The sequence below is a fragment of the Ranitomeya imitator genome, chromosome 1 (genome assembly GCF_032444005.1).
Source record: "Ranitomeya imitator isolate aRanImi1 chromosome 1, aRanImi1.pri, whole genome shotgun sequence".
Lineage (NCBI taxonomy): Eukaryota > Metazoa > Chordata > Amphibia > Anura > Dendrobatidae > Ranitomeya > Ranitomeya imitator.
In genome coordinates, this window is record NC_091282.1 from 427,033,682 (window position 1) to 427,058,431 (window position 24,750).

At 42.1% G+C, this 24,750-nt stretch overlaps 1 protein-coding gene and 1 long non-coding RNA gene across 2 annotated transcripts in view; one reads left to right on the forward strand and one right to left on the reverse strand.

Moving 5' to 3' along the window:
* Positions 1–804: 804 nt before the first annotated feature.
* Positions 805–24,750, reverse strand: part of LOC138675258 (annexin A1-like) — a 41,934-nt gene continuing 17,988 nt past the window's right edge. Inside the window, exons 10-13 of the mRNA XM_069763323.1 lie at positions 15,889–15,984; positions 10,615–10,673; positions 6,694–6,816; positions 805–1,059 (exon numbers count right to left, since the gene is read on the reverse strand). Of these exons, the coding sequence (XP_069619424.1) occupies positions 1,003–1,059; positions 6,694–6,816; positions 10,615–10,673; positions 15,889–15,984 (335 nt within the window). The 3' untranslated portion in view covers positions 805–1,002. The remainder of the gene's footprint in view (positions 1,060–6,693; positions 6,817–10,614; positions 10,674–15,888; positions 15,985–24,750) is intronic.
* On the forward strand, positions 19,733–20,392 carry LOC138675262 (uncharacterized). Its single transcript, XR_011320654.1, has 4 exons — positions 19,733–19,850; positions 19,939–19,991; positions 20,065–20,124; positions 20,264–20,392. It is a non-coding gene; the product is annotated as an uncharacterized lncRNA (long non-coding RNA).

A 24,750-nucleotide genomic window follows, 5' to 3' on the forward strand; every position in this document is an offset into this window, starting at 1 on the left:
CAATGAGCTCAGTTATTGTTTGCAGTGCTGGCATCATGTCTACACTGGCTATGCCACAGAGGTCAGTTATTGTTTGCAGCGCTGGCATCATGTCTACATCAACTACACCACTGAGTTCAGTTATTGTTTGCAGCGCTGGCATCATGTCTACATCAGCTATGCCACTGAGCTCATTTATTGTTTGCAGTGCTGGAATCATGTCTACATCAACTACACCACTGAGTTCAGTTATTGTTTGCAGCGCTGGCATCATGTCTACATCAGCTATGCCACTGAGCTCATTTATTGTTTGCAGCGCTGGCATCACGTCGACATCGGCTATACCACTGAGCTCAGTTATTGTTTGCAGCGCTGACATCATGTCTACAATGGCTACGCCACAGAGGTCAGTTATTGTTTGCAGCGCTGGCATAATGTCTACATCGACTACACCACTGAGCTCAGTTATAGTTTGCAGTGCTGGCATCATGTCTACACTGGCTATGCCACAGAGGTCAGTTATTGTTTGCAGCCCTGTTGATGTGATATCAGCACTGCAGATAACAACCAACACCCGGAGTAGCGGCCAGGACCCTGGGGAGCTGGACAGGAGCAGGATACCTTAATTAAAGCACAGTTTGTTTTTTACTATTAACAAACCTTATAGGTAAATCTATTCTGAACAGCCTCTTTACTTCTATTTGCATTTAGCTGGATCAAGATAAAAAGTCATATTTTTAATAATATTCAATATTTTTATGTATCTGTGAATTTTTGTATCTCGATTTCATTCAGTTTAATAAAAAAATTACTTCTGTGCACATGTTTTTTTCATTTTTTACAAATTTTTTTATTGGATTGACAAAAAGCAGTTTGGTACAAAATTATGTAATATTAAACCATGTTATAAAACATAGCTCATACACAGTCGTATTGGAATGTCATATTGCTTTGAGATATTGATGCCTATAGTTTTCTACTTAAGCTCATTTTTCGTACTCTTAAATTGTCATTAGATCCTGTCTAATCACCTCCACACAGAGCCAACAAAATGGTTTCATAATCTCCTTTGGTGTCATCCTGCAAATAAACAGACAATAATTTAATGCAAATTGAAAAAAATAAATAGAGACGGACGTGTCAAGTACATGCCATATACATCCTGCATGCACATGGAGTCACTACAGTTATGTATTATATTGCATGGTGTTTCCATGTGCCACTTGATCATGCTATAAAACAATAAAGTGGAGATTGTCAAAATTCAATTTTGGTGGTTGAAGTGAACTTGTCACCTGATTCTTGCTGCCCAAACCATGCACAGGCTAAATCCGGGCCTTGATGCACAATTGCAGCCAAGTATATTTTTCTCTGAAAAGTTCTGGAGTTTCAGAGAAAATATACTTTAAAGATCCGGCCCTGGACCATAGCCAAAAAACAGACTAGTCCAACTCTGTCCCCCGGCCAACTCTTCCAGGCACCACTAGAGGTGATTGATAGGTCTCTCACTATGCAAGAGACCTGTCAATTACTTTCAGCAGTGCTGGGAAGAGATGGCCGGGGGGCAGAGTTGGACTAGTCTGTTTTTTGGCTATGGTCCAGGGCTGGATTTTTAAAGGGAACCTGTCACCTGAATTTGGCGGGACAGGTTTGTGGTCATATGGGCGTGGTTTTGGGGTGTTTGATTCACCCTTTCCTTACCCGCTGGCTGCATGCTGGCCACAATATTGGGTTGAAGTTCATGCTGTGTCTTTCCATAGTACATGCCTGCACAAGGTAATCTTGCCTTGCGCAGGCGTGTACTACGGAGGACACAGCATGAACTTCAATCCAATATCGCGGCCAGCATGCAGCCAGCGGGTAAGGAAAGGGTGAATCAAACACCCCAAAACCACGCCCATATGACCCAAAGCCAGTCCCGCCAAATTCAGGTGACAGGTTCCCTTTAAATTATATTTTCTCTCAGACGCTGGAGTGTTTAAAAGAATATTTACCTGGCAGTAATTGTGCAGCAACGCTCTACTGTATGCATCCCACCTATAGTTTTGGCAGCAAGAATCAAGTGACAGATTCACTTTAACACTGGATTTACACACAGAGGTACAATATGAGCTTATAAAAATCTAATGTTGATATGTAACACAAAGATCCATAAAATAGCTTAGGGCATGACCCCATTAAAGTGAAACTATTAGAAAGGAAAATACAGATGTAGCATTTCTGAAACAGGATCTGTCAGCAGGTTTTGCTATGTAATCTGAGAACAGTAAGATGTAAGGCTTACAACACTGAATTCAGCAATGTGTCACTTATCAGACTGTGTGCTGTTTACTTTCAATGAAGAATTTATCACCAGGATATTATCACTGCCAGGACTGGTGCTCACGCTAGGGTTGAGCAACCTTTACTTTTATAGGATCGGGTCAGGTTTCACGAAACCCGACTTTTTCAAAAGTCGGGTCGAGTGAAATCGGCCGATCCTAGAAGTTTTGTGTTTTTTTTTTTTTTCTTAAATGGACTCGTGAAACATAAGAAACAGGGCATACGGATGGAGTATTCTTGGCGGATCCAGCCCCCAGTTTAATTTTTCCAGTAGTCTTTTGGAAAAGATTCTCGAATATATTCGAATATATTCGCTCATCACTATTCTTGTGTAATAGTTTAAGAAATGCAAATACTGTACGTTTCAGATACAAAAAGAGTGAAATTCCACTGCCCTTTATAATTGTAGGTATCTCTTTTTCTGTATTTCTTAATAGATTTTTACAAGTAAGGCTGCCGTCACACTAGCAGTATTTGGTCAGTATTTTACATCAGTATTTATAGGAACTGATAGATGTTAAAGGTGTTGTTCTGAACTAATCAATTGATTTTATCAATGCAGGAGATGTGATAAAATATCAAAATAACGTATAAATAACTTATACTTGTCCCCTGCCACTCTGGTAGTACCACCTATCTTTTTTTACTTCCCCAATGAATAAGTGTCATATGTGCACGTGAGACCACCGCATTCATTCACTGGCCTCATTGCTGGTGCCTGCATGTACGGCACGAGACTGGTGGTGAGGTCAATAATTGACTGAAGTGATCTAGTCTGAATTTGTGGCTTGTTATTATTATTACAGTCAATAACAATCAGTAAAGAAGCATTGGTGTGGCAGGGTATTTATAAGGTCAGTAATTATTATTTTGATATTTTAACACATTCACTTTTGGGCAATTTAAAAAAAATGCTGAACACCACTTTTACCTGATTGGAGTCATTCAAAAGTCTGTGGTTCTCATTCCGATCACAGACCACAACGCACGGACGGCCACGGGTCTCCCAACCCGAGAGTGACAGTCTCAAAAAAATAGATTAAGCTATCGTGCTCCAGTCCGGAGACCCTTGGCCAGTCGGGAGACCCTTGAGCCCAAAGAGTTGGGTAACTTTTCAATTTGGCTTTTTAGTTATTTCCTCCCCTTCCTCCAAGAGTTATAACTTTCTATTCTGTCAATATAGCTGTTAGAGGGCTTTGACTTTTGTGAGACGAGTTGTACTGTAGTTTTGAATGACACAATTCATTTTAAAAATATAATATTTTGGAAAATGTGTGGAAAAATTACAAGTGCTGTGAAATGGTGAAAAAATGCAACTCGGCCACTGTTTTTTGGGTTTTATTTTTATGGCATTCATTGGAAGGTAAAAAAATAGTCTGGAAGAATAATTTTTCAGATCAGAATTGTTACAGCGATATCAAATTTAAAAAGTTTTTCTGCAACATGTCCAGAAAAAGAATATAACTTTTAGAGAAGGCTTGTTTTTTCTATTACAACCTGTAGGTAGGTTTTGATTTTTAGCAGGTCGCGTGGGAGGCAAATAACCATAAGAATTGACAGCGACTGCAGTATGTTAGACCCTCTTCACACGTCTGTTTAAAAAAACGCATGCATGAGACGGACCATATTTACTAGTTATGTGGTTTTCTTTTGGCCATCTGTGTGTACATGTGTACTATCCATGTGTACCATTCTTGTGTACGTGTGCACCAAATGTGTGACATCTGTATGACATCCATGTGAAATCCGTATGCCGTCTTGTGACATGTATGGGAATCCAATGCATTCAAGAAATTCCTGTTTTTGTGTTAAAGATGTGCAAAGGTAATACATGATAGATAGATAGATAGATAGATAGATAGATAGATAGATAGATAGATAGATAGATAGATAGATAGATAGATAGAAATGGGATAGATAGATAGATAGATAGAAATGGGATAGATAGATAGATAGATAGATAGATAGATAGATAGATAGATAGATAGATAGATAGATAGATATGGAATAGATAGATAGATAGATAGATAGATAGATAGATAGATAGATAGATAGATAGATAGATAGAAATGGGATAGATAGATAGATAGATAGAAATGGGATAGATAGATAGATAGATATGAAATAGATAGATAGATAGATAGATAGATAGATAGATAGATAGATAGATAAATAGATAGATAGATAGATAGATATGGGATAGATAGATATGGGATAGATAGATATGGGATAGATAGATAGATAGATGGATAGATAGATAGATAGATAGATAGATAGATAGATAGATAGATAAATAGATAGATAGATAAATAGATAGATAGATAGATATGGGATAGATAGATATGGGATAGATAGATAGATAGATAGATAGATAGATGGATAGATAGATAGATAGATAGATAGATAGATAGATAGATAGATAGATAGATAGATATCCATCATATTTGTGCCTTGCAAATAGGGCTTATTTTACATGTATTAGACCTTCCCAAGCTATTGATTAGGTTATTGTTATTAGGCCCTTCTCGGCCTTAAAATACAAGCCTGCAGCTGCCTCAGGAGTGGAATATCACAGGACATGCTCCAATCTGGAACTTCGCTTTGGTTTTTCCCGACACCCTGCTGCATTGGCAATCAGGGTAATGGTGCTTGGGGCTGATGTCAGCTGTGAAGTGGTCAAAAACACAGCTGACATCAAGCCCTGGTGCTAATAACAGAGAGGTGTCTATCATTGCCAACTCAGTAATAAAAAAAGAAACACAAAAAATACTTTTTTAAAATAAGTACTCCCACTACACTTTTCCTGGTTCACCACTTTATTAAAAAAAGAAAATAATATACCACGCAGGTCAGATGTAGTCCTGTGAATCTGACAAAGTCCAGCAAATCTTTCAAAGTCCCACGAATCTTCCGTACAAAACCTATGTAGCCTCGTTCTGATGGTTCATAAGCTTTGAAAACAATCACTTCCGGGTCACCCAGCACTGCAAGAAACCAGGCGACACTGAAAAGCTGTGATGTCAGTAACATTACCGCTCACAGTCGCTGGGTCACTCATAGTGCAGTGCGACCTGGAACATCTGAAGAGCGGTAATGTTACCAATGTCATTGCTCTTCAGAGTCTCGTGTAGTTCTGCGTGACATGGAAGTGGTTGTTTGCAAAGCCTATGGAGCCTATGGAGCATCAGACCGAGGCTCAATAGGTTTTGCATGGTGGATTCGCTGCACTTTGAATTCGATGTAGTCTGGTGAATCTGTCAAAGGACTACATCTGAGCTGTGTGGGATTTTTTTTCTTTTTTAAAGGGAACCTGTCACCCCCAAAATCGATGGTGAGGTAAGCTCACCGTCATCAGGGGCTTATCTACAGCATTCTGTAATGCTGTAGATAAGCCGCCAATGTTACCTGTAAGAGTAGAAAAAGACATTAGATTATACTCACCCAGGGGCGGTCCCGCTGTGGTCTGGTCAAATGGGTGTCTCAGGTCCGCATGACGTCCTCTTCTGGTCTTCACGCCGCGGCTCCGGCGCAGGCGTACTTTGTCTGCCCTGTTGAGGGCAGAGGAAAGTACTGCAGTGCGCAGGCGCCGGAAAGGTCAGAAAGGCCCGGCGCCTGTGCACTGCAGTACTTTGCTCTGCCCTCAACAGGGCAGACAAAGTACGCCTGCGCCGGAGCCGCGGCGTGAAGACCAGAAGAGGACGTCATGGAATGAAGATGGGAGGCGCTGTACCGGACCTGAGACACCCATCGGAGCAGGACTGCCCCTGCGTGAGTATAATCTAACGTCTTTTTCTCCTCTTTCAGGTAACATCGGCGGCTTATCTACAGCATTACAGAATGCTGTAGATAAGCCCCTGATGCCGGTGGGCTTACCTCACCATCGATTTTGGGGGTGACAGGTTCCCTTTAATAAACTGGTGAACCATGGAAAGTGTGGGGGAGTTTTTACTGCCAACAAGTATTTTTTGTGTGTATTTCTTTCTTATTACGGGGTTAGTAATGGGGTTTTCTGATAGACAACTCTCTATTACTAACACCAGGGCTTGTTTTTGAACAACTCACAGCTGACATCAACCTCAAGCACCATTATCCCGATTGCCAATGCACCAGGGCATCTGAAAGAGACAATTCTTAAAGAGCTTTAAAATGTATGGGTAAAGCATTATAGATCTCTACCCACTTGAAAATAGGTTCATAATGTTCTTACAATACATTTTGCAATATATGTAAAGAAAAAAAGAAATCGATTATCCCATTGTAGTGTATAGACTGGTAAGTCTAAAGTTCTGGAGTAAGTGGCAAATCAGACCACATTATTCGCTTATCATCTTTAGCATCTAACAAATATCTCCATACCAAGAGTTGGGTTCTTCTTTACATTATTATACTTACCAAAATTGCCTGATGCAGAGTTTTCCCATACATTCTCTTGTAGTGGGCCTTGATTTCATTCATGTCTATTTCTGAGCGGGAAACCATAACTCGAATCAGAGCTTTGTCCTTAGTTCCAGAGCCCTGTTGAAAAGAAGACGCATATAACTTCTCATGTGAACACAATATCAAACCATTTAATGTAATAGATGCAAATTCTATCCAGGTCAGAAAATGATTTTGCTTCACTTACTAATATGTAAGTAATTCACGTTTTCCTCCTGTGTTTGCTACTGCAGCCTTTCTCACAGACTTCAGCTATCCTGATCTCAAAATGGCTGCTGGTGGAGGAGCATGTGACCAGACCTGTCCATCAGCCTCCTAGCTATCAAAATATTCTGCATACAATAAAGCTGTTTTTGAGTTGGAGACGAAGGATGGACATGTCTCATCACATGCTCCTACATCAGCTGCCATTCTGAGGACAGGAGAGCTCCACTAACAAGCTACACAAAGAAGAACATTTTGTTGTTAAAGGGATATTCTCACATTGTTCACTCGCCCATCCAGAGATGAGTTGGGCTGGTCATATCCCATCGACTGATATCTGGCGAGTTACTTGCGCAATCAGCAAGAATCATACACTCATCATATTCATTCGAATTTAAGGCTTGAGTTGCATTACTGCAGGATAGACAGGTGCACACGACCGCCCACATGACCCAGAAATTATATCAGTAGTTATATCACTGTCATATCACCTCTCTATGTGAAAGTGAGCTGGAATATACCTTTAATAGGTGCTACTAAATCATGTCCCCATTTTCACCACCATAGAAATGCCGACCACTATACTCCTTGGTCTTGGAACGTGGCCACTTTTGCACAATGTAGGCTTTGCCTCTGCACCCCCTTTCTTTTTTCTTCTTCTCAGTCTAAATTTTCACAAGCTGTATGTCTTGAAAGGGTAGTCCACTACTTGGACAAACCATTTTTAAAGGAAGTAATCTCTCTTATAAAGTATAAAGACCATATACAAACCTCCCATACTGGTGCCATTTCAGCATTTCAGTTTGCCCCGTTGCTCATATGACACGGTTATACTACGTGAGCCTTCCAGCCATCACTATTGGGTAGCTGCACTCTTACTACTTCTGCTGGTCTGATGTTTGTCTGAAAGTGTGAACCGCGGACAAGCAGAAGTAGTCAGCGTGAGGCATCCATAGCGGCAGGTGATTGTTACACCATGGTGGATAACTACTTGAATATAGAGACCAGCAAAAAGAATATGCAGATGTAATCACCCATATTTTTGCTATATGGGAACAAGTATAATTCAAATTTACAATATATTCCAATAGGCTTATTAAAACCTTCACGCCTTTTTCATTTTTGCGCTTTCATTTTTCGCTCCCATTCTTCCCAGAGCCATAACTTTTTTTTATTTTTTTGTCAATATGGCCATGTGAGAGCTTGTTTTTTGTGAGACAAGTTATACTTTTGAACACCATTGGTTTTACCGTATTGTGTACTCGAAAACGGGAAAAAAATTCCAAGTGCGGTGAAATTGCAAAAAAAGTGTGAGTTCGTAGACACCAAACATGTCTAGGTTATCTTTTATTTACCGTATATACTCGAGTATAAGCCGACCCGAGTATAAGCCGACCCCCCTAATTTTGCCACAAAAAACTGGGAAAACTTATTGACTCGAGTATAAGCCTAGGGTGGAAATGCAGCATTTACCGGTGAATTTCAAAAATAAAAATAGATCATTATTTCCCCATAGCTGTGCCATATAGTGCTCTGCACCGTTCATATTTCCCCATAGGTGTGAACCATATAGTGCTCTGCACCGTTCATTGTGCCCCCTAGCTGTGCCATATACGGTGCTCTGCACCGTTCATTGTGCCCCATAGATGTGCCATATACGGTGCTCTGCACCGTTCACTGTGCCCCATAGCTGTGCTGTGCCATATACGGTGCTCTGCACCGTTCACTGTGCCCCATACATAGCTGTGCTGTGCCATATACGGTGCTCTGCACCGTTCACTGTGCCCCATACATAGCTGTGCTGTGCCATATACGGTGCTCTGCACCGTTCACTGTGCCCCATAGCTGTGCTGTGCCATATACGGTGCTCTGCACCGTTCACTGTGCCCCATAGCTGTGCTGTGCCATATACGGTGCTCTGCACCGTTCACTGTGCCCCATACATAGCTGTGCTGTGCCATATACGGTGCTCTGCACCGTTCACTGTGCCCCATAGATGTGCCATATACGGTGCCCTGCACCGTTCACTGTGCCCCATAGCTGTGCTGTGCCATATACGGTGCTCTGCACCGTTCACTGTGCCCCATAGATGTTCCACATAAATTTGTGCCGCCGCTGCCGCAATAAAGAAAAAAAAACACATACTCACCTCCCTTGATTGCAGCTCCCGGCGTCTCGTTCCGGCGCCTCCATCTTCCCGGCGTCTCTGCTCTGACTGATCAGGCAGAGGGCGCCGCGCACACTGTATGCGTCATCGCGCCCTCTGCCTGAACAGTCAGAGAGCAGAGACGCCGGGAAGATGGAGGCGCCGGCCGGGAAGATGGATCGGCGCCCGGCGGCTGGAACGAGGACAGGTGAATATGCTATACTCACCTAGTCCTGGCGATCCTCGCGCTGTCCCCTCCTGTCTTCGGTGCCGCAGCTTCTTTCTCTATCAGCGGTCACCGGCACCGCTGATTAGAGAAATGAATAAGCGGCTCCGCCCCTATGGGAGGTGGAGCCGCTTATTCATTTCTGTAATGAGCGGTCCCACGTGACCGCTGAAGAGGGGAAGAAACTGCAGCGCCGAAGCCCGTGGGACGGCAGGGACAGCGCGAGGATCGCTGGGACTAGGTAAGTATACCCCAGCGCCCTCAGCCCCTCACCCGCCGACCCCACCGCTGCCGTGACTCGAGTATAAGCCGAGGGGGGCACTTTCAGCCCAAAAATTTGGGCTGAAAATCTCGGCTTATACTCGAGTATATACGGTAAATGGCTAAAAAAAATCCAAAATTTGTTTAAAAAAAAATCGGTGTCATTTCCCGAGACCCGTAGCGTCTCCATTTTTCATCATATGGGGCTGGGTGCGGGCTTATTTTTTCCCAGCCGAGCTAATGTTTTTAATAAAACCATTTTGGTGTGGATACGATCTTTTGATTGCCCATTATTACATTTTGATGCAAAGTTGTGGCGACCAAAAGAACGTAATTCTGGCATTTTGACTTTTTTGCTACGCTGTTTACCAATCAGGTAAATTATTTTTATAGTTTTATAGACAGGGCGGTTGTGAACACGGCAATACCAAATATGTGCATTTTTTATTTTTTTTTAATCTGTTTTATTTTAAATGGGGCAAATGGGGGTGATTTGAACTTTCATATCTTTTTTATTTTTTTATATTAAAAAAAAAAACATTTTTTTTGTACTTTTTCCATGCCTCAATAGTTTCCATGGAAGACTAGAAGCTGCAGTTGTATGGTCGCCTCTGCTTCTCACTTGCTATGAGCACTAACAGCTGGGCGGTGATCATAACAATCAAGCAATGACAACCACAGAAGTCTCTTGTAGACACCGGGTTGTCATGTTAACACATTTGGGACCTGCGGTCATGTGACACGGGAGCCGATGGGCGTGACTAGTGACACGCTTCCAGCGCGGTCACATTAAATGCCGCTATCAGCGATTGACAGCGGCATTTAACAGGATAACAGCCATGGATGGACCACAATTCTACCTGCGTCTGTTAGGGGCACATGTCAGCTGTTCAAAACAGCTGACATGTGCCAGGAAAGAGGTAGGCTCAGCACTGGAGCCCTCATCAAATGGAGGGACTGGACACGTGCTAGTAAGACACATGTCATGAAGGGGCTAAAATAAATATTTTCTTTACAGTCTAAAACAGCTATGGTATACCTTCATTGATAGGTTTAGCTTTTCCGCAAAGAAAGCAGCTCTGCTTGTGGCACATTTCACTGTAAAATAAAGAAACAGGTTATACATTTTATGATACTTTATTATTTGATTGCATTCCTATTGCAAGAAATTAGCAGTCGGTGTTCAAAAAATTTCTAAAGGCAAGAAGAAAAACTGAACAACAACATTTATTTTTCTTTAGTTGCAATAAGCACCAATATTGATTTATGAGCTTATATGTGCTTAAAAGTTGCTTCGATGAGAAAACACATTTTCATATGGTCGAGAAAAGTATAACAATGACTTTAACCCCCTCGAATTAAAGTATTTATTGTATACAACTGTAGCTGCTGCTAATATATTATGTTTTCCTTTAAATTTTGTTAATTGGAATATGTCAGCAAGCTTTTGCTATTTCGGCTGAAGACAGCAGGAGATAGAGGCTGAAACACAAAATTCAAGGATGTGTCACTTGTCAAAGTGGGTTAGTCCGGCACCGCCCCCTCACCCTGTGATGAGTATTTCACTGTCGATGGACTTTGTACACTGTGAGCCTGGTGTGGGCGGGGTTAGATTCCTAAGCTCTGCTTCATGTTAAATCGAAAAACTCTGATTGTATCAGTTTACTGGGCGCAGAACTTCTAAGTGATACATTGTTTGATTTAGCTTTTCATTGCCAACGTCAGGCTGCTCCAGATGAGGTAGCAAAAATCTGCAGACAAATTCCCATTAACCACTTCACCTCGAAGCCTGTTTACATCTTCTTGACCAGGCCAAATTTTACATTTTTGACCAGTGTCACTTTTTGTGGTATAGTTCATGATATATTGAACTTTATGATAGTGGTAAAATTTGTTTGATACAACTTACATTTATTTGTGAAAATATCAGAAAGTTGGCAAAAAGGTGGAACATTTAGCAATTTTTTAAGCTTTTAATTTTTATGCCCTTAAATCAGAGAGTTTTGTCACACAAAATATTTAATAAATAACAATTTCACACAACTTTCTACTTTACATCAGCACATATTTTTTTGTTAGTAAGTCATAAGAGTTAAAAGTTGACCAGCGATTTCTAATTTTTTTAACAAAATTTACAAAACCACTTTTTTTTATGGACAACATCACATTTGAGATGACTTTGAGAGCCTTATATGGCAGAAAATACACCAAAGTGGCACCAATCAAAAAACTGGACCCTTCAAGGTGCTAAAAACCACATTCAAGAAGTTTATTAGCCCTTCAGTTGCTGCACAGGATTTAGTGGAATGTGGAAGGAAAAAATGAACATTTAACTTTTTTTTTTACAAAAAATTAACTTTTAACCCAAATGTTTTTATTTTCCCAAGGGTAACAGAAAAAAAGTGGACACCAAAATTTGTTGTACAATGACAAAAAGGCTGAATGGCACTTCCAAGCTAATGTGAACAGGTGCCAACTAGGAGCAGCTACCTTCATATACAATAACCAAAAAAGATGCACTCTGTAGTGCTAAAGAAAGTCAATGTGAAATATATGAAATATGAATAGCAATACTGCTTCTGGATACTAGGAAAAAATGAGACGCTTAGCACATAATTTGGGCAATTCATGCATGCCCAGCAACCAACAACAAAGTGGTCTCAAAACTGATGGGTCCTAACGTGTCTAATGTGAATACCTCTCTAAGACTGAAGTATGAAATCCTGGGTAGATGTGAATACCTCTCTTTCAAGTCTGATTTTATGGGTAGGAAGGACCCTGCTGCAATTAAAATCCACCACATGCTGAAAGGCAGAGTGCCCCGTCAGAAAGCTAATATACAGTACAATGATACAATGAAGACTGTTTAGAGGGGGCCATGTCACATTGGTAGAGCCTCGTAGGTGCCAGAACAGCAGAAGCCCAATAAGTGAAACCATTTTACAAACTACACCTTTCAATGAATTAATCTAGGGGGGAAATGATCATATTGACAACACAGGTGCGTCACTGAATTTTATACCCTTGGGCAGTGAAGAAAAAATAATTACATTTTTACTACCAATTTAGTTTTAACCCCAGATTTTACATTTTCACACTGATAGATCGCTGATCTACTACTCTGCAGTACTTTAGCATTGCAGAGCATTAGATTAGCGACTGACATGCAGGGAGGAGGCATGTCAGCTCGTACTACGAGTATGAGTTGACAGATCACCGTCCCTGGGTGACCCCGCGGCCATCTATCAGCTCGGGGTCACCACAGAGACCATCGGTACAATGCGATTGCATCCTCTCTATGCAGTTCCCCACAATGTTGCTGTCATTATTGACAGTGGCATCACAAAGGTTAAAACGTCCGCAATCGGTGATAGCGCCAATTGTGGGCGTTGGTGCCAGATGTCAGCTCTCATACAGAGCTGACATACGCATTTGATTGTGGCGGCACTCAGCATGAGCCTGCACCATCTATATACTTCTCTTTGCAGGAACTCAGCTCCCACAGAGCGGTATTTATACGGCGCATGTCAGGAAGGAGTTAATGGCACTGCCTTGTATGATATGGTGTTTAAAGGGGTTGTCCGAAGTTATTTAATGGTTAAAATTGCAAAGTGCTTATAAGAAACTCAGCAATGTAAATTTTTTATAAAAACCTCTTCAGTTCACAAGAACGAATGGATATTTCATTCTTCAGTGTACATCTTGCTGCATACGTTACCGGCCAAATTGCAGTCTAAGAGTGGCCAGTTACGTATAGGTAAAGTACGTGTGCACCACTAGTCTAGTAAGCTCTATGCTTTAGGCCCCCTTCACATGTCCGAGTCTCATTTGGCATTTGTTTATTCACGGATACCATACATACATTGAGGGAAATAAGTATTTGATCCCCTGCTGATTTTGTAGGTTTGCCCACTGACAAAGACACAAACAGTCTATAATTTTAAAGGTAGGTTAATTCTAACATTGAGAGATAGAATATCAAAAATAAAATCCAGAAAATCACGTTGTATAAATTATATAAATTTATTTGCATTTTGCAGTGAGAAATAAGTATTTGATCCCTCTGGCAAATAATACTTAATACTTGATGGCAAAACACTTGTTGGCAAGCACAGCAGTCAGACGTTTTTGTAGTTGATGATGAGGTTTGCGCACATATCAGGAGGAATTTTGGTCCACTCCTCTTTGCAGATCATCTCTAAATCAATAAGATTTTGATGCTCTTGCCTGGCAACTCGGAGCTTCAACTCCCTCCATAAGGCCTCAACCTTTCCCAGCGCTTGTGCACAGCAGGACTTTACTGCAGATAAGTACACCTGCACAGGAGCGCGATGCTGTGGAGCAATGAAGCATCAGGAGGGTGGCATCTCAAGAAGATGGGAGGCACCGGACCCAGACCTGCAACACCCATCGAACCGGATCACCCCGGACCGCCTTTCCCAGGTGAGTAGAGTAAAACTGTTAAAGTTTACCCTCTGTAGTTTTAGGCTGATCTCTCACCTTCCTCTTGATCAAGGATACCCCACAAGGTGAGATTTTGCATGGTTCCCCAGATTGATGTCGATTGACAGTCATTTTGTATTTCTTTCATTTTCTTACTATTGTACCAACAGTTGTCTCCTTCTCACCCAGCGTCTTGCTTATGGTTTTGTAGCCAATCCAGCTTTATGCAGGTCTATGATCTTGTCCCTGACATCTTTAGAAAGCTCTTTGGTCTTGGACATAAGCCTTTTATAAAGGTGACTATGTAAAACAGCTGTCTTTAATGCCGGTGACAAGTTGATTAGGAGCGTCTAACAGGTCTGTAGGAGCCAGAACTCTTAATGGTTTGTAGGGGATCAAATACTTATTGCTCACTGCAAAATGCAAATAAATTTATATAATTTATACAATGTGATTTCTGGATTTTATTTTTGATCTTCTATTTCTCAATGTTAAAATTAACCTACCCTTAAAATTATAGACTGTTCATGTCTTTGTCAGTGGGCAAACTTACAAAATTAGCATGGAATCAAATAATTACTTCCTTCACTGTATGTCAGGATGGCTGCACGCTGAAGTAACAGAGCTCAAGACTAACTCATCTGTCAAGATCAGCTGCCATCATGAGCACATACCTTTCTCAGCTGAGAAGCAGCACTGACGTGAGTCAGAATAGAACTGACAGCACTATAAGAGGACAACTGCAGCTGCAGAAGTATTTATAATTATGGTAGACTAAGATCAGTTTTGCTCAGTGTGATTATAACTGTCAGTCATTACATGTCTCACACTGGTAACACATCCATTCATTTACAATAAGCTTTGGAGGCAGATTACCAGGGAGATCAGTGTCTGATCCATAGATCTTAACAGCTCATTTACATATGAGAAAAATGGGTATTTCTCTGGAATAATAAATCAGATAGCACATAACAAGGTATCATTTAATTCAGCTTCCCATGACCTACATGCCCGTGTACTGTAGATAGGTGGGTGGGTCTACTGACATATTGCCTTCAGTGTTTGGTTACACGGAACATTCTCACATTTTTTTACAAATCTGGTATTTTAAACATTTCCAGTTTCAGAATAAAGTTGAAAAGTGCAATTTTAGGGTTTGTCTAAATAAGAGCAAAGCATAGCGTATTGCTTTTTATGTTTTCAGAGCCTGATGTTAGATGAGTAGACAGCAATGCATGACCATGAAGGAGATAAACATTGTGTATAATTGAGCACTACGGCTTAGCACTTTGATATTGCCACTGTTGTAGTAGTAATTGCCTTGTGATTTCTGATTTGGATAGACATTTTTGCGGGTTGTAGGTACAATATTATAGGTACTTCTATGCGGCAGACATAATGGTATGTGTATTTCTGTATTGATGATTATACTGTACTGGTTCTCATTTTTGGCCCACACTTTGTGAAACCAAATTCAATGGAGAATTGCATAAATGTGCAACTATTATGCAGGTACTTGGGATTTATGTTGCGTATCACTGTGGAGAAAAAACTAAGTAAATCATTATCAGTTAATCATTAGCTTTGGTCACTTTTACTTGAGAATATAGTATTGTGTTGGGGCTACAACTAGGGTTGTTTTTGTGAGGAAAGTATAGGGTCAGGTATGGTTTACTGTACATCTGGAATCTACACTGTGACATGAAATCAGTGTTTGAATTGATATGCAAAAGAGGCAGTAGATCTGAAGCCTGTGTCACTCCAGCTCTTTTTCCCACCATGCGCTATGCATAAAAAGCTGAATAACCGCATTTAGTCATCAATTGTGATTACAATATTTTATCCTAGTAGATCACCCTTCAGTACATACCAACGGCTGTAAGGCAGCTTTCAATGTCTCCTTTTAGCTCCAGGTCCAATGCTTTGTTCACATCATGTTTGCTGTATTTTGTGTACTTCTGAAATACTGCAATTTAAACATTCTCAATTGAAACAGATGAAAGAAATGCATCAAATAACACCATATAGAGCACAGATATTGAAAATCTTCCATTGAGACAGAATATAATAAAAATGTAAACCTATCAACATTAGATTTATTAATTTAACCCACAGAATGCAAATCAGAGTTTCTTTTGCATTTTCCATTTCATTTCATTTCAGGTGAATCAGTTAATCTGATAACATATCCTTGAGATCCCAGCTGATTTTGACTTACAAATACTGATGCTAAATACTGACACAAAATATTGACCAATATACCATCTTAGGTTGTAAACATAAAAGTGTTAATTTTAAAATTTCTAAAAAGACTAGTGGTGGGTGAACCTGTGGATGTTTGGGTCCGATGGGTTCGGCTAAACATTTTTAAAAAGTTTGTTTCTGGTACCCTAACTGGAATCCGAACACCATTCAAATGAATGGGGGGCCCGAACATCCAATGTTTCCCACGCTGTCATTTGTGTGAAAGCACAAGAAACACCGGCTCTGATAGGCGGTAACGTTTCAAGTTACTACCTGTAGGAGCGCTTCGGTTCCCATTCTGTCATGAAGATGACTGGCATTAAAAAGGATACCGCCGTTCACAGGCGTTGGCTGATGAAAGTTGTACTCTCATCATCCTACACCTGGTCTCGGTCATAGCAGCGAGGGCAGGTTAGGCTACTTTCAGACTAGCGTCGTGCACTGCACGTCGCAATGCGACGTTGCGGCGCACCGACGCGTACTGTGGAAGCGCCGCACAACGGGGGCAGCAGATATAATAATAATAATAATAATAATTTTTATTTATATAGCGCCAACATATTCCGCAGCGCTTTACAAATTATAGAGGGGACTTGTACAGACAATAGACATTACAGCATAACAGAAATACAGTTCAAAACAGATACCAGGAGGAATGAGGGCCCTGCTCGCAAGCTTACAAACTATGAGGAAAAGGGGAGACACGAGAGGTGGATGGTAACAATTGCTTTAGTTATTTGGACCGGCCATAGTGTAAGGCTCGGGTGTTCATGTAAAGCTGCATGAACCAGTTATCAGCCTAAGTATGTAGCAGTACAGACACAGAGGGCTATTAACTGCATAAAGCAGATGCTGTTTTTCAACGCATCCGCTGCCCCATTGTGAGATGCGGGGAGGTGGGGGCGGAGTTCCACTTTGGACTCAATATGGACAATGTACGTACTCCAATGCCCTCAAGGGATGATGGCACGCCACCGGCGTTGTCTATCACTACCCTGGGTCTTCGTAATTGTAGCAACTTCTGCCCTCCTAGGACTTATCATGCTACAGAAACATTTATTTCTCTTGTAGATCAGGAAGTAGATTCTCTTATACACCAACAACGTCTTGGTCTGTTTCCTCCTCACTCCAACCTGTCTTCTACGGAAAAACAGGCTCTGTCCTCCCTTCACTCTAACAATTCTATTATAGTGAAACCAGCGGACAAAGGGGGAGCAATCATAGTGATGAATCGTACACAATACATGGGTGAGATTTATCGTCAATTAGCAGATACTAATACCTATGAAATCATACCCAGGGATCCGGTTGCAGCCATTAGTCGCAAGATCAAGAGTATCATTGACACTTACTTGTCTCAACATAGCATCGATCAAAAAACAGCAACCTTCCTTACTAATCCCCATCCGATAACACCGGTCTTTTATGTGTTACCAAAGATTCACAAATCACTACTCAACCCCCCAGGCCGCCCTATAGTAGCTTCAACGGATTCTGTTCTGTCTCCCCTGTCAGTTTTTCTGGAGAGGATCCTGACACCTCTGATTAAATCCACCCAATCCTTTCTCCTAGACACCGGTCACTTTCTTAATATTATCAAACGACTTAACAAAGTGCCACCTGAGAGTATCCTTGTTACACTAGATGTTAATAGTCTCTCTACATCAATCCAGCATACGAAAGGCATTGAGGCAACTAAAGACCTATTAGGTCAATCTTCGATATCAGAGGAGGGGATCCAATTCTGTTTAGACCTACTCACACTAGTATTATATGACAACTACTTCCTATTTGAGGATACCTTCTACATCCAGAAGTGCGGGACCGCAATGGGTTCGAACGTTGCGCCAGCCTACGCTAACGCGTTTATGAACCATTTTGAAAAAATACATGTGTTCACTAACGGATTGTACATACAACATGTTTTATGCTATCATCGCTACATTGATGATATTTTTCTCATCTGGACAGGTACTTCAGATACATTACAATCCTTTCATTTGTACCTTAACTCGATTCTCCCAGAACTCCAGTTCACTATCCACTATAATGCCAACTCAGTACCCTTTCTGGACACCAAAGTCATCAAGGATATCAATGGAAATCTCTCCACTGATGTTTATTGCAAACCAACTGACTGCAATAGTTTTTTACAGTATACTAGCTGCCATCCACGCTCATTAAAGGATAGCCTGCCACGGTCTCAGCTTAATAGGGTAGCTCGCATTGTCTCTGATCCCATAACACTCAATGATAGATTGGATACCATGACCTCCAAATTTCTAACACGAGGTTACCCTTCTAAACTTCTTACAAAGGAGAAAGCACGTATCCTTTCACCTCCATCACCTCGGCCCCCTAGTACTACACGAGAAAGGGTTCCGTTTGTACATGTGTTCCATCCGTTGGTACCCAAAGTTCAATCTATTATCAGGAGACACTGGCCCCTTCTAACCAAATCATACCCGACCATTTCTCCGTTCAAGGAACCAGTCCTAATGTGCAACAAAAGACCACCCAACATCAAGGACAAACTCGTAAGAGCTGACGTTGGTGGTAAGCGACCCACTGCCACACAGAGATTACTAGGCACCCGACGAAATGGCACCTTTCCTTGTTTAAATTGTGCGTCCTGCTCGAATGTCATTAAATCTGACACCATAACCCACCCAAGAACAGGAAAATCCTATCCAGTACGCGGATTCCATACATGTGACTCCAATTTTGTCGTGTATCTAATCAAATGTCCATGTGGCCTCCTATACATAGGAGAAACCACACAACACATCAGGGACAGAATTGCTAGCCATAAATCTACCATTAGGTGCGAAAAGAACTGGTTACCACTACCAGAGCATTTCTCCAAATCCAGACATACTGTAGCACAGCTCAAATTCCAAGTGATTGAGCATGTCCCTCGCCCCAGAAGAGGAGGCGATCATGTTAAACTTCTCAAAGCACGTGAAACCCATTGGATTTATAAACTTGACACATTGGCCCCCAAAGGGCTCAATAGGGAGATCGATTGGTTAATATGAGCCTTGTTATATTCTCTAATTATTTTACCTTCCTTTCTTTTCAGACCCGTTAACATATGACTGCACAGCATCCACTAAATCTAGTATAGGTGAGTCACCTCAGCCCGCCCCCCGCCCCCAACCCCACCCCCGACCCCATTGTATTCTGTTTTGCCTTTTGTTCCCCTGGAGTATTTAGTATGTAATAGCATTTTTTACATATAATAGTCAGTCCTTAATTTCTTTTTTTTCCCCCAGTGGTGTTAGATACCGAGCTTTACATTACTATTTCTTAACCTCCGGGTCTCTATACATGCCTATACTGCTTGTAACTGCACCATACAGCCTCCTAACCTGAGCTACGAGCGGCACCTAGTTACAAGGTTGCCACAACAGCAGCTGCATATGCACACTGAGGCTCCACACAATAGCGTTACGTCACTTCCGGTTTGCGCTACTCACTTCCGGTTCGGCGGTGTCTTAACTAACACACGCCGTCCCTGCCACAGACCTGACACACGCTGCTACTGAGCACAGCGCGGGAGCGCCGCTCTTAATGCCGATATTACAGGTAAACATCGTACAACAGGTTTCAGTTTCTCTAGGCGCATATTAGACATCTACAGGTATATTACATACATACTGTTTGCCTCTATCAGGTCCACAATATCCGAAGGGAGCCTCATTTAGAGTACTGAGTGCAGTATCCAAGGTATTTTATCAGTTCCTAGGAGCGCTATGTCTTTACCTTATACCATCTAATTCTATATCACTGTTCCCTGCAGCTCACCACTGGGATTCTCCTAATTTCCCCCATCTGTACACTATCTTGTGCCTGAAATAAGGTAATCATTTATGCTATTGTGGGATTGACTTGACCTTTTATGATGTTTCTCCTATGTGGTATGTTGCAACGCACTGCCTCTCTCCAATTATGTCTGTATCCTTCTATGCTGGCACTGATTGTATCATCCCTACCCACAGGATACACAACTTACCCAGACATTTGATTCCCTGGTCAGCTTTTCTATGGACGTCCTTATACGTTTGTGTTGGTGGGCACCTCCCTCCTTATCCTTGACGTTTAGGACAACCAATCGCATTTACAATGTATTATTATGTATTGTTTTGTTATTTTATTTATTTTATTTATGTTATTTATTTTATTTCTGTGTTGCATATTTCTTTTTTCCACAGCGAATACGTGACAAAGGCTCTGGTGGAGCCGAAACGTTGTTAATCGCATATACTGCAATATTCTGTTACGCTCCCATTATACTTTAATAAATTGGCACAACCTTTTTCATCATTATCCTGAGAGAGTGCGGTGAATCTAAATTTCACTAACTGGAATCCGAACGCCATTCAAATGAATGGGGGGCCCGAACATCCAATGTTTCCCACGCTGTCATTTGTGTGAAAGCACAAGAAACACCGGCTCTGATAGGCGGTAACGTTTCAAGTTACTACCTGTAGGAGCGCTTCGGTTCCCATTCTGTCATGAAGATGACTGGCATTAAAAAGGATACCGCCGTTCACAGGCGTTGGCTGATGAAAGTTGTACTCTCATCATCCTACACCTGGTCTCGGTCATAGCAGCGAGGGCAGGTTAGGCTACTTTCAGACTAGCGTCGTGCACTGCACGTCGCAATGCGACGTTGCGGCGCACCGACGCATACTGTGGAAGCGCTGCACAACGGGGGCAGCAGATATAATAATAATAATAATAATTTTTATTTATATAGCGCCAACATATTCCGCAGCGCTTTACAAATTATAGAGGAGACTTGTACAGACAATAGACATTACAGCATAACAGAAATACAGTTCAAAACAGATACCAGGAGGAATGACGGCCCTGCTCGCAAGCTTACAAACTATGAGGAAAAGGGGAGACACGAGAGGTGGATGGTAACAATTGCTTTAGTTATTTGGACCGGCCATAGTGTAAGGCTCGGGTGTTCATGTAAAGCTGCATGAACCAGTTATCAGCCTAAGTATGTAGCAGTACAGACACAGAGGGCTATTAACTGCATAAAGCAGATGCTGTTTTTCAACGCATCCGCTGCCCCATTGTGAGATGCGGGGAGGTGGGGGCGGAGTTCCACGCATGCGTGGTCGGAAATGGCAGACACAACGCAGCAAAAACATGTAACGTTTTTTGGTGCCGACGGCCCACCACAACACGATGCAACCGTCGTACGAAGGTTTCAACGTGTGGCAAAGTGTTGCAATGCGTCGATAATGTTAGTCAATGCAGAAAAAACGCATCCTGCAAGCAATTTTGCAGGATGCGTTTTTTCTCCTAAACGACGCATTGCGACGTGCAGTGCACGACGCTAGTGTGAAAGTAGCCTTAGGCTGACAATGAGCTTTGCTGGGGCGGGCTGTTATTTTTAGGCTGAGGAAGGCCAATATACATGGCCCCTTCCCAGTCTGAGAATGACAGACCCAAGCAGTCTGCTTTAGCTTGGCTGGTTGTCAAATATGGTGGTTCTGCGCCATTTTTTAAAAAATTTTATTTAAAAAAAAAGGCATGGAACACCTATATTTTTGATAACCAGTCATGATAAAGCTGACAGATAGTGGCTGTATCCCGCAGCCGTTGGTTTTACCTGTGCTGGTTACCAAGAATAGAAGAGACTCCCTATCATTTATTTATTTTTTATTTACTGCACAGGCACCAGCTGGTGAGCACTCTCATCAGCCTTGCCTGCTCTCGCTGCTATGAATGAGACCAGATGTAAGATGATGAGAGCAGTACTCTCATCAGCCGACTCCTGTAACCGTCAGAAACGTTTGTCATATGTGTGACATCATGGGAACCGCAGCGCTATCACCGGCAGTAACGCAGATCAGAGCCAGTGTTTCTTTAGCTGTCGCACTGATGATGAGCGTGGGAAATGACAGAAGTTCGGTCTCCTGAATCTGAACAGTAACAGGGATTTCAGGGAAAAGTCTATGTTCGGGGTCCGTGCACAGACACCAGGTGTTTGGTACAGTCGTTCAGGTTCGCCCATCCCTAATCAAGACTATTAGCAAAGTGAAATGTTCCACTTAAATGCTTTTAATATGGCCTTTCAGTAGAGTTCATACAATCTGGTTCCCCCAATGGGGATAATACTGCACACAAGTGACATATAGCAGTACAGCTATCCAGTGTTAAAGGACATTCTCATGTTTGAAAGTTATCCCCTATCCTCTGAATAGAGAATAACTTTCTGATCGCTGGGTCTGACCGCCGCGTCCCCTCCAGAGATCCTGAGAAGCAGGGCTTTTCCAGGCTGATTGAAGTAGTGGTTAATTATGTGCACTCCTGCTTCATGCATTCTAATGGAAGCACAGAGCTCAGCTATTTCATGTGCTCTCATCAAGGGTATGTTCACATGTAGGTGGGATGTCTGCGGATTTTTCCGCACTTGTTTTTGTAAATCCACAGGTAAACCGCACTGCGGAACTACCGCAGATTTACCGTGGTTTTTGTGCGGATTCCACCTGCGGTTTTACACCTGCGGATTCCTATTATGAAGCAGGTGTAAACCGCAGCGGAATCCTCACAAAGAATTGACATGCTGTGGAATGTAAACCGCTGCATTTCCGCACATTTTTTTCCGCAGCATGTGCACTGCGGATTTTGTTTTCTATTGGTTTACATGGTACTGTAAACTCATGGAAAACAGCTGCAGATCCGCAGCGTGTGAACATACCCTAAGAGTGAATGGAGCTGTGGAAACATGATCGATCACATTCCCTTTCAGCCAGGGCTCCTCAGATCCACAGTTTTCAGGATTGCTGGAGGCCATGACTATTGGGGGCAACAACTGTTGGTAAGTTATCTCCTATCCCCAAGGAGAATGGATAACTTTCAAACTTGAGAATAACCATTTAAGGGTAACTTGATTTTGGACAAAAAATACTAGAGGTTCATGTTTGACTGGCTCCTGCAGATATAACCAGGGTTGCCTACCTTAGTATTCTTATACTTTTATAGTGAGATATGTCATAACCATCCATAATAAAATGAATGTTTTAGTTTAGTTCTGAATCCCAGCTATGTATTTTAAGAAATCAGTTCTTGCTTTTGGGGATTATTGAGGAGGTTTGTGTCCACAGTGTCATGAATTTGACATGTGTAAATATGATCTAAAAGTCCTTGACATTGAACACTTTTCTTATATTACATGTACAGTACTTGCATCACTTTAAGGTATTATCTTAAGTAGCAGATTTTTTTTGGAGATGCCAGTGCCATTCATCTCAATATACCGTATATACTCGAGTATAAGCCGAGAATTTCAACTAATTTTTTGAGGCTGAAATTGCCCCTCTCGGCTTATACTCAAGTCATTCCCAGGGTCGGCCGGGGAGGGGGAGCGGCAGCTGTCTAATAATACTCACCTGCTCCTGGCGCAGTCCCTGCAGGTTCCTGGTTCTCCAGGCGCCAGCAGCTCCTTCCTTTATTGAGCGGTCACCTGGTACCGCTCATTACAGTAATGAATATGGACCTGACTCCACTCCCATTGGGGTTGAGCCGCATATTCATTACTGTAATGAGCGGTACCATGTGACCGCTCAATACAGGAAGAAGCTGTCAGCACCTGGAGAACCAGGGACCTGCAGGGACCGCGCCAGGAGCAGGTGAGTATAACGGGGGCACATTCACCTCTCCCACGTTCCATCGTCGGCGCCGCTCCGTCTTCCGCGTCCTCTTCAGTGACGCTCAGGTCAGAGGGCGTGATGACACAATTAGTGCGCGCCGCCCTCTGCCTGAACAGCAGACGAAGGGGAAGACACAGTGGCGCCGACGGTGGAACGCGGACAGATGACTATAGCAAGTGCCGGGGGGCCTAAGCAACGAGAGGTGAGTATGTGATTTTTTTTTTTATTGCAGCAACAGCATATGGGGCAAATATCTCTATGGAGCATCTTATGGGGCCATGTGCAGCATTATATGGGGGCAAATATCTCTATGGAGCATCCTATGGGGCCATGTGCAGCATTATATGGGGGCAAATATCTCTATGGAGCATCTTATGGGGCCATGTGCAGCATTATATGGGGCAAATATCTGTATGGAGTATCTTATGGGGCCATGTGCAGAGTTATATGGGGCAAATATTTCTACGGAGCATCTTATGGGGCCATGTGCAGCATTATATGGGGGCAAATATCTCTATGGAGCATCTTATGGGGCCTTAATCAGCATTTGTGCAGCAATGTATGGGGCAAATGTCTGTATGGAGCATCCTATGGGGCCATAATCAGCATTTGTGCAGCATTATATGGGGGCAAATATCTCTATGGAGCATCTTATGGGGCCATAATCAGCATTTGTGCAGCATTGTAAATTATGGGGCAAATGTCTGTATGGAGCATCTTATGGGGCCATAATCAGCATTTGTGCAGCATTATATGGGGCAAATGTGTCTATGGAGGATCTTATGGGGCCATAATCAGCATTTGTGCAGCAT